The 10,837-nt window shown below is 38.8% G+C and overlaps 1 protein-coding gene across 8 annotated transcripts in view; it reads right to left on the bottom strand.

Moving 5' to 3' along the window:
• LOC118429678 (unconventional myosin-XV-like) overlaps nt 1-10,837 on the bottom strand; it is a 56,821-nt gene that overhangs the window by 31,895 nt on the left and 14,089 nt on the right. For 7 of the 8 annotated variants that reach the window (XM_035840268.1, XM_035840270.1, XM_035840269.1 and 4 more), the window contains 12 exons: nt 9,485-9,559; nt 8,839-8,938; nt 7,712-7,815; nt 6,159-6,222; nt 5,817-5,930; nt 4,207-4,368; nt 3,196-3,300; nt 2,635-2,693; nt 2,105-2,234; nt 1,399-1,494; nt 1,115-1,246; nt 674-799 (listed from right to left, as the gene is read on the bottom strand). In XM_035840268.1, coding sequence (XP_035696161.1) covers nt 674-799; nt 1,115-1,246; nt 1,399-1,494; nt 2,105-2,234; nt 2,635-2,693; nt 3,196-3,300; nt 4,207-4,368; nt 5,817-5,930; nt 6,159-6,222; nt 7,712-7,815; nt 8,839-8,938; nt 9,485-9,559 — 1,267 coding nt within the window. Of the gene's footprint in view, nt 1-673; nt 800-1,114; nt 1,247-1,398; nt 1,495-2,104; nt 2,235-2,634; nt 2,694-3,195; nt 3,301-4,206; nt 4,369-5,816; nt 5,931-6,158; nt 6,223-7,711; nt 7,816-8,616; nt 8,746-8,838; nt 8,939-9,484; nt 9,560-10,837 lie in introns of those variants that run through there. The other variant, XM_035840273.1, reaches the window with a different exon arrangement.

Below are 10,837 nucleotides of genomic sequence, written 5' to 3'. Positions count from 1 at the left end.
TGGAATGAGGAAATTACACAAGCTTTTTAATGGTATATAATAGTACTTTGAAAGTAATAAAGAAACAACATAACTTATGATCGATCAAAGTGTAGTTTGGCATGTCCTCTGCATACAGCTGCAGGACAATGCACTTTTTTTCGCTGTAACTGTTTTGATAATCGATGTAATAATTTCAGAAATCACCCCTACTTCTCCGCCACTTGTTTTTTGCAACCTTCTCATGAAAGCAGACCCAGTACTCATTCCATAAATTCATATGAAAAATCATAATGAGTTATTATAATAGAATGAGGAAGTTACACAAACTTTTTAATGGTATATAATTATATATATAGTACTTTGAAAGTAATAAAGAAACAACATAACTTATGATCGATCAAAGTTAAGTTTCCAAACTTTCTGTGCCAAGGCCAAGGGAGCATATTCCCTTCAGTATATGACACTGAAATTTCCATCAATCCCACACGTACAAATGAAACATTCCAGAATTACAACTATGCAAAAGGACTGTCACTTTCAAAAAGCTACTCCTGGGCAAAAATGGATTCACTGAATACTAGTGTGCTGACTCTTGAGTGTCTGTCTGTCTGTCGAGGATCGTCGATATACATGTAATGTTAACTCGAGAAGCCAATCCACTTAATAAGCAATAGATTCCAACTGTTCTTACTTTATAGGAGACCTTTCCTGCACAGTGTCTGATGGAGAACTCCTGGGCAGGCACCCTGGGACGCTCGTAATGTTCATGGTCCTGGTGGAAGTGGTGACATTTCTCCAGGAAGGATCTATCAGTTGCCTGGGAAGAAATTCAAAACAATTTGAAAAAGGTTTAGAAGAGTATAAAACTCATTAGATTACAAATAGATTATCCTGTCAAAACTTTCAAGAAGGCACATGTATCTATTTTTAAGTATTTCTTCTATTCTATTCTACCAGGATTGTGATCTCTACTGTGACATATACATGTAGGAGGCAATTTCTAAGTCTACTTGGACATGTATAAGTCTATTGTGACATGTATAATATAAGTACTGAGCCATGAAACTGTGAGAGTGGGAAGCATCAACACTCAGAACATGTTTGTTTTCATGTACAAGGTAAAAACTACAACCTGAGGAAAGCTGCTCTGGTCGTTCAGTAAGGAGAATATTCCATGTGGTTTGGCAGAAATCAGGTCCAAGCAAAGCTGGTTGTCAGGACAGGTCATGTGTTTCCAGCCTATAGACTCTTTCTCGTACTCCATCTGAAACATTGATGACAAAACTTGTACTCTTAACTTCTACAAACTTCTAAAACAGTAGAATCTCCTCATGTTTCACTTGCCAAAACAATGTCACTACATTGATATGCACAGAACAGTCAAAACCAACCCTTTCCAGCAGAATCAGCATTTACCTGCTCTATCTTGAATATATGTCTGTTGAAGTGGTCATGAAGTTTTTCATTGGCAAAGTTGATGCAAAGCTGTTCAAAGCTGTTGACATCAAAGTCCTGAAGGGTAATAAAAAATAAAGGCAGCAAAGTTACATCCTGGAATAGCACATCATTTCCAACCCTAAAATCATCAGATTTCCAACCCTAAAATCATCAAAGGAAACATACATTTGCACATCTTGATATTTACTAATTGTTGTTAGAGTCAGTAATTAACAAGTTAGAAAATCATTTTCTAATAACTACCACAAATTTGTAGATATCAAGATGTGCAAATATACAATATTTATGTGTACTACATTCTATTAGGTTCATTACAGTTACATGACATTTGTATATGTACCAATTTGAAAGTGCTATTTTGTAAATATCAAGATGTAGCAATTTGAATGCTATTATCATTATTTTCTCTCAGAAAAAATAATAAGGGTCCTAGGGAGATGACATTTTATCATGCCATCCATATGGTAAAAAAATTGATAGATTTTTTTAATACTCAGCTATCAATATTCAGTACAACAACAGTTCTTTATATATTCTGTTAATGATAATAATATGATCAATGGACAGTCAACATGCTAATTTAGCTTTTACACTAGACTGTAACTGTATTTCTGTTCTAGTTCAGCTGTAATGATGATTCACACATTGTTATATTTTTCCATACCTCAAACCCAAAGATGTCCAGAATGCCGATTGTCCTGCACCTCTTCTCAGGCTGCTTGTACACGGTTCTGTTGACTCTCTCCACTAACCACACAAACAGCCTCTGGTACAGGGATTTGGCTATGGCATCTCTATATCATAGAATAGTTCTTATTGTACACCTATCCAGATATATGGAAACATCTACAAACAAAGATGGGTTCAAAGGAGGAGGGGAAGTGCAGAACGTGCACTTTATACGACCTTTCTCATTCTGTCCATCTGTCTTTGGGCTTGGGGATTCGCCTGCCAATGCCATACCCTAAAGATTATGGGTCTATAGGTGCCGGCAGCTGGCTATATTACACTGAACGACTTGTCACACAGAACTTTTGCACATCTGACTGCAAATGTTTTTTAAAACTGTCTAGCAAAGATGCCCCTAGCATGCTCAGTAATAAAAATTCCACTCTGCAATAGTTCTGCAAAAATATGGATTGAAAAATACATTTCTCCACTATCCTGTCATAATAGCTTAATTCCAATCTGTACCTTGCTTCTAAAGCTTGTTCCATGCTGTATGATGAATAGATCTTTTCTCCGTGTGCTTCCTAAAAAAATGGACAGAACATTACTTAAGGTCTGATAACTGTTAGTAATGACATTCTAAAAATCATAATACAGACTGTAATCACTTGGCACTAAGCACTGGCTGCCAACCTGCGACTTTTTGCAGTTTGAGTGGTGAATTGTGAAGTTTTGGGAATAGAATTCAAGCTGGAAAAAGAACATGTTGTAGCGGTGAGTATGGGAAGGAAACAGAGCGTTGTAAAGTGATCTCGATCCAGTTTTAGCTCACTGAAGAGCTAGTCTTCCACTGGTCGTGACAGAGAGGACAGACGCTATGTACAGTATTTACAGGTTCTTTGTACCGGGGAAATTCCCCTAGCTCTTTTCGACAAGCACAATGAACAGTGGACCACGGCTTAACGTCCTGTCCTAAGGACCCTTTCTGGTATCGTGCATGTCGGGTGAGCGACACAGCCGGAATCGAACTCACGGCTTCTAACCACTGGACTACGCGCGTTGTTGTTATCTACATGTAACACTGACCGTTAGTTTTGCTGTCACTGCAGAATGAAGTCCATCAAAGGGCAGCTGCAAAAGCTCTGCCACTACCCTCAACTCTGATTGGCTAATCACTGTTGCTATTTCCTCCTGCAAGATCAATCATTATACAAAATGGGAAAGTGGATATAATGTCAGAAAACTGTTACATTGCACAATCAATACAATGTCAAAATACAGAACGTTGTTAGGGTGTGCCCACTGAGTGTACAAATAATTGTCCTGTGACTGGAACAAACTTTAAGGTACATGTACTACTACAAATGACTGTAGGTGGAGGCAAATGAGATTGAGTCAGACAGGTTGCACTTTTCATTACTTCAGCTCCAGAAATATCACCATCACTCTTTCATCATCACTATGGTCGAGGATGTCAGAAATTTAGATAAGTATCAATCATGTACTTAGTTCTGACACATGTTCCAACACCAGGGCTCTCTCCTGCATCTGTCATTCTATTTGACAGAATTTCACTTTGCATAAGGGGATTTTATTTCTCTTGACCAGAGGTCCTGGGTATGAGTCCCCTGATATCCCTAACAGTCAGGTAGCCCTCATGACATGAATTGAAATACATGTAACATTAAGACTATACAAATCAGGTCAACTACATGTATCTATTATGTCACAAAGCCAAAACAGATTGCCACCTTCCTAACAGTGTCTTGTTTTTTAAGCCTTGCTACAGACAAGACAAATCCTACTAGCAGCTGATCGCTAGTCGTGACATGACGTTGAGTAATGGTAGTTGTAGTGTCTCATAACCTAACAGTAGGGTGTTTGGCTCAAAGCCCAGAGGTCCTGGGTTTGAGTCCCCTGATATGCTATGACATTCTGCCCATATCAAATTACAGCACAAATTTTGTCACTTCACTCAGGTAGAAAATGAGTACCCAATATACATGTACCTACAGACAAAAATTTACAGCTGGAAAGAGTCCAGACTTGCACCCTTTCTTATAGTATACACTTACAAAATTGATAGTCCACTCTTACCTCAGATTTGCCAAAATACACATTGCCAAGGTGCAGGACAGCAGCCACTATAGAGAACACAGTATCTGTCTCATCTGCAGTGAAACCCAGCACATCTAACGCTGCCAGGATACCAGTAAAGTCCTCACCATCATTCTTGGATGGGATAGAAGGATTGCCTCCCTGTCAGACATAATGTTCGACATAAACATCACAGTCACTCAGTCTGTTAAGATACAGTAACGGGAGGGGGCCATACTTCGACAGCCGTTCTAAGTGGATGCGCATGGCTTTTGTCAATATACATTTTACAGTGAACTCATCAAAAACAAGTTAAAATCTTGTATACATCCATATAACTGTTATTGAAGCTGTACAGATATATATTTCATTTAACGGTAGCGTTCCGCACTGTACTTTGACAGCGCACGAAACTTACGGCAGGTTTTCGGCTTGCATCCTAGCAGAACGTTCCAACACAAAAAAGGGGTCCAAACTCCGACATAGTAACAACCAGACCATCGCCGTGCATTTTAAAACAACTTATGCAAATAGAATATCACTAAAAATTTTCATTATTATTTTTTTGTACCAAATATGGGTCATATTTTGTATTACGCGACTTATTCAAATACGGTGTGTTCAATTGTTTACCTCTCACGGTGAGACCAACTTGCCGCAAAACGGCAGCGTATTATTTACGTTGGACAGTGATGTCATTTTCGCTTTTCGGCTTCCTTGATTGCCTTTTCATCCTGTCTTTTGGCAGCAGCAATGGCTACAGGATTTTTTAGTCGGTAGGGATCGATTTTTCTTGAATGTTTGTCGCTCGACGGACGGGTTGACTGAGTTCAACGTGCTGAGCATCACTCGCCCGCCTTCGTGCGTGATAGTAAAATGGCGGGGCCCCGACTGCGTGAACATTGTGGCATCATTTTAGCTCCGTTTATCCAACCCAGTTAAAGGCAGAACAGAACACAGGTATTATTTTTCGGAAGGCTAATAAACATCATTTCTATGTGTGGTGGTATTTTTTCACATGTCGTATTTTGCGAAGAATAATTCAAGAGTTTCCCGGGCCATGGTCTCGATACGTTCGCTCGTCAACTTGCAAGGAAGGCGTCAAACTTGAGCAAGTTTTTCAATCGTTATCTGTGGGACTTGCTAGCTTCGACACATACCCCGTCTTTGTAGTTATTTACAACAAGGTTTAGTCTACAGCTAGTGTACTTCTCATGTGCAGGCATCTATGCATTTCTCCGCAACAATGATTTTTAAAACCTGTCGAAATTTGGACCCCTGTCGAAGTATGGCCCCCTCCCGTTAACCATTACAGTATAGCTTCATATCCTGGTTATGTATCTGAAAACTTTTGAAGACATCAAGTCCAGATCATGCACACCTATAAGGGCTGTTTGATTTAGACTTCTCACACCCCATTTCTAGATCTGAAAGGCATCATTAAGTTTCTCATGTAATTTTTTAGTTCTCATTAGTGCTTTAATGATTACAATCATTAATTTTGCAATTCAAAAAACTCTTACAAGCTATCTATGGAACAGATAGGGAAGAAAGTATCCTGCATTTAACAAGTCAGAGATATTGTCTTTCTGGTTGTGCCTGTATTTTACCTGGTTGAGGTAATAGTAAGACTGTGCCTGTTGCAGGCCATACTTGTTCTTGTCTGCTTCTGTCATACCAGCCAGCATCTCATAGAAAATATGGTAATTCCTCTCATATGGAGCCTGCAGTGAACAAAACTTGTTATCACCCACAGAAGAGTCATTTACTGTGTCTAGCAGGAGTAGGAAAAGACTAAACAATCTAGAACCTGGTATTTGTACTTAACTTTAAGGCAACTATAATTCTATAAGTCTCAAGTCTTCTAAACATCTCTAGCTCTTGTCCAACTATCTGTACTTAGAAAATGTTTCAGTATTCATTAAAAAATCCTTTTTTCTGAGATGAATCACCTGACTGACTATCCTGGACTTCTCCAGCAGGTAATCAGTTGTCTTTGCACCTGTGATGACACCACTGTGGAAACAAAAGTACAAATATCATCAGAGAACATACCACCTACATTCATAACTTGTTTCTGAGTTTTAGATATTAATTACAACAAGGGGAAAAAGTTTGGCACACACTGTTCCTTATAATTTTCTACCAGTGACTGAAGAGACCCTACATTTGAAAAGGAAACTATTTATTACTGGTAGACGAAGGGAAGCAACCGGTGCAATGGCCTAGTGGGTACAGTGTTCGCCTTGCATTCGGTAGGTCGTGAGTTCGATCCCCAGCCTAGTCGTACTAAAGACTTTAAAAATGGTACATGCTGCTTTCTCTGCTTAGCACTCAGCATTCGGGAACAAAGAGTATGGAAGTTGAACACACACCACTACCAGTGGACTAGCCCCCTGCTGTAGTGATTGCGCTGTGTGGCCCAAGGGATACTGAAACGGAGATGGGCGCTGCCCTATGTGCCATCAGGCGTGGGAAGGACTTTTTTAAAGACAAAAGGAAGACTAATATTTGACTGGCCAGAGCAACCGGCACAACAAGACAACAGAACTTCCTGCTGTCTGACAACACAACTCTTTTCTTTTAGAATGGTGTAATACACTGTAGTATTGGTATCAGGGTTGTTCCTGTCTTGACGTTTGAAGACAGTATTGAAGGTATAAAGTTAACTTGTCTCAGCAAAAAAATGATGAAAAAATGACCAAAAAGTGAGATGCTGCATGCAGTTAGCACTTCTGTAACAAAACAAGATTTGTTCCATTGAGTAGAACATCACTCAGTTAGTGTATAAAACAGTTGTACAATTGAATTGTTCCAGCGAGGAATGTAAAGCTTTTTACACCATTGTTTTGAAATCAAATCTTTTAGACAGTGTTTGAACACTTGAGTATCTCAAGTTCATGTTCGTGTCTCAATTCTGGGGGTATCATACAAATGTTACAATTTAGAATGTCCAACTTTTAAAAGAAATGAATAGGTAAACAAAAGAAGAAAGTTACAGTTCATGCAAAACTATCATGCGGAATTTCTGTATCATATGTTACAAATAAAATTTGCCACCTTTTGCACTACATGTACCTTTGTTTGATGGTTTCGATTTATGTGATTATGATTTGATATCTGGTCTTGTTATCCGATTTGTATAATAGTTACTGATTATGTTCCTGACGTTCTTCTATATTACAATATCCTATGTTCAACTATAATTTATACTGTGTGTGTCTTATAAGTCCACGTTGGCTGGGCGTTCTAACGCATCATTCATTCATTCATTCATTCATTCATTCATTCATTCATTCATTCAGTCATTCATTCATTCATTCATTCATTCATTCATTCATTCATTCATTCATTCATTCATTCATTCATTCATTCAACGGTAACAGTGCTCATTCAGGTAATAATAAATGTAGAATAGATGTTTAACAAATTTCCCATAGCAAAAAAAGGACTACCTTACAGGACTGCCTTCTGTAATTAGTAACCAAGTTAAAAAGGAACTTACTTTGTGTATTGCAATTCCAGGTATTTTCCAAAACGGCTGGAGTTGTCATTCTTGACTGTCTTTGCATTTCCAAAAGACTCCAACAAGGGGGTGGCCTCCAGGATCTGTGGAAACCACAGAGTCAGCGAAGCGAACAAGATGGTTTATGAGGTTTTTATAGCAAAGGACAAGGCGTTATAAAACCAAATACAAAAGGAACAGGCGGGTCAGTAACGTCATTTTATATAGCCTATTCAAAGTGACCCGGCTTCATTCTGAATGCTGGCGCCACTTTGTCCGATTATTCTCCCTTAGAAAGCAGTTCAGCTTCCCGCCCATCAGCCTGAATGGGGCTCCTGGGCATGTTCCTCAGCTTCCTTTCACTCAAAAAAATTAGTCTAGATCTGATTCTGTGATTTCTTGACAGAAAAACTGTGGCACTGTGTTCACAATTTGTGCTGCAGCTTGTTAACAAAACGGCAGACATCGAAAAGATGGTTCCACTTACAGTGGGGGTGCAAAACATTCTGTTTTTAGTCTTTACGCTTAAATTGGACTTGGAAAACTTTTATTACCTTCGCCAGAATGGCAAGGTTATGTTTTGAGTAGACACATGATGTTGTGTCTCTATATGTGACAACATTCCACTTTCTGGGCTGATGTGACCATACCTTGATTTGGCAACATTTCGTGTATCTCTCATTCTGATTGGTCAGAGTCCTGTGTATCTGTCCTTCTGATTGCTTGTTTCTTTCCAAAATCATGAACAACCGGATATTAAACTGTTCTATATGTTACGGCATCATAACCAACATTACATGGGGCCTTCTGATTGGTTGATGTCGCCTGGCTATATGATAATACATGTATGTCATTGTCATCTTAATATCTTCCTCTCATGGCAGAACAGTAATGTTGAACTTCACCTGCTCTGTGATGAGTGATGTGTTGGTACTGTTACAGCTCACCTGCTCTGTGATAAGTGTTGTGTTGGGCTCACCTGCTCTGTGATGAGTGATGTGTTGGTACTGTTACAGCTCACCTGCTCTGTGATAAGTGTTGTGTTGGGCTCACCTGCTCTGTGATGAGTGATGTGTTGGTACTGTTACAGCTCACCTGCTCTGTGATAAGTGTTGTGTTGGGCTCACCTGCTCTGTGATGAGTGATGTGTTGGTACTGTTACAGCTGGCAGCCAGGAACTGCACTATCAGCTTGGTGCTCTCAGTCTTTCCAGCTCCACTTTCTCCACTGGAACACAAATATCATTACTTTTGACAAATAAATTATAGACTGTGTTTAACAGACTTCCTCACTTATCTATCAATTTTTGTTTGTTTTTTTAGCCTGGAGCATTCAAAGCATCCAAAGGACAGATCTTGACATAATACATGTAGTACTACATGTAAAGCTATACCACCGTCACCTGCAAGTGGTAATGCTGTTCATAGGTACAATGTAGCTTTTCCTGGTACCCTGTCATTTCTATAAAACAATTATTTATATATAGTTCTATCAGTACTATCAGTTCAACCAGCAGGTTTGCAAACGAGCTCTAGCAAAAACCACCACGAAAAGTCCCCTTTCCTGCCTCCGCAAAATTAACTCCCTGCGAACTTAAATTCATTTACAGTATATGATTCAGCAGACCAAGTACACTGGGTTTAGTGTATGATTCAATCATTAAAGATCAACTTCAGACTGCTTGTTTATTTATTCAAGTGTATTGTGTGTCAAAGAAAACAACATCGCTGTGAACAAAAAGTTGATGGCCTATTGCCCATTATCTAGACTTACCTTATAACCACAGTTTGATTCTTGCTGGTTCGGGCCATCTTCAGAAATGCAGTGTTGGCTACTGCAAACAAGTGCCTGCATGGATGGAAACAATCAGGCTTGCTAGTCTGATCTGGACACAAAGAGTGTGAAATGGATGCATGACAATGGGTTCTCTACTTCAATATTTCATATACTTACCATTCAAAGACTTAGGAAGACAAGATACATTTAGATATACATGTACATTGTACCAGGCAAAGGTCAACAATATCCAATGACTATCATTTTCAGATTACAGACATGTATGCATGTCATTCATTGAAACACAAGAGGAAAGAAATTCTGTTTTCCATGAATCTTTTTATCCTCAGACATTTTAAACTTTGTATTTTGGATACTTTACCAGCCAAGAAAAGAACAACAGCTGCTGTGTAAAGGTATATTATGGAATTTGTGTCTCTTACTGGCAACTCTATGTAACCCTCTTTCTCTATAACATGGACAGTAACTGTGGGAAAAAATGTAGGTTGCTCCTTCACTTAATTTGTTTTTTGTCTTTCGCCGCGGTTCCGCGGCGAAAGGCAATCAGACGGATATTAGATTTCTGTCCGTCCGGGTCGACCATGCCATACCGTGCTAGCGAGATATTCTACCCTGCAGATTCGACGGTATGTAACGTTATGTTCGCTGTTTGGTTATAATAAAACAGACATTGTAGAGAACAGTTTGACATGTCATTTACTTTGTTTTATGGAAAATCACTGCTACAAAATCTAGAATTGTGTAAGATGCGTGCGCCGCATCTGACATGGTGTGGGAGGGGGGCGTATTCGGAAATTTCTTACTCTAAGAAATTTCAGGCTATTTTCGTGTAACAAACTTCTTTTAGCAAAATAGTAGCCCTCGGATGCGTTGAAAATAGAATTACCCACATTTAATTTATAATTTCGAAAGGGAAGATTCTGACCGAGCTCGACGGAGTGAGTCTGACGCGTGACGTCACGACTCCGTCAAGTAAAAGCATAATTGCGTTACTAAAAGAAACGAAATGTTCCATTAAACATACCACAGACCTGTTTTAGTTTAAAATATCTACCTTTCACATGATCTTGCCATTAAAAAAAATATTTCCATTACTGTTTATGCCATGTTAATATTTTATGTTGTTTATGGTGACAATACTTTGTTTGTTCTTTCAGAAATTCAGGACACATCTACTGATAAATTTGATTACTACAGTGCACTTTGATAAAACCCTGTTGTACTGTAACAGAGCCGTTCTTAACAGCGAAACAATCCGAATAAAGTTAACATCATTGATACAGTTGTGTTTTTATACAGTTCAAGTAAAATATACTCTGTGAGAACCAC

The sequence above is a fragment of the Branchiostoma floridae genome, chromosome 13 (genome assembly GCF_000003815.2).
Source record: "Branchiostoma floridae strain S238N-H82 chromosome 13, Bfl_VNyyK, whole genome shotgun sequence".
NCBI classification, from domain to species: Eukaryota; Metazoa; Chordata; class Leptocardii; order Amphioxiformes; family Branchiostomatidae; genus Branchiostoma; species Branchiostoma floridae.
Note: the sequence above shows the minus strand (reverse complement) of the source record. Positions and strands in the feature narration are given on the sequence as shown.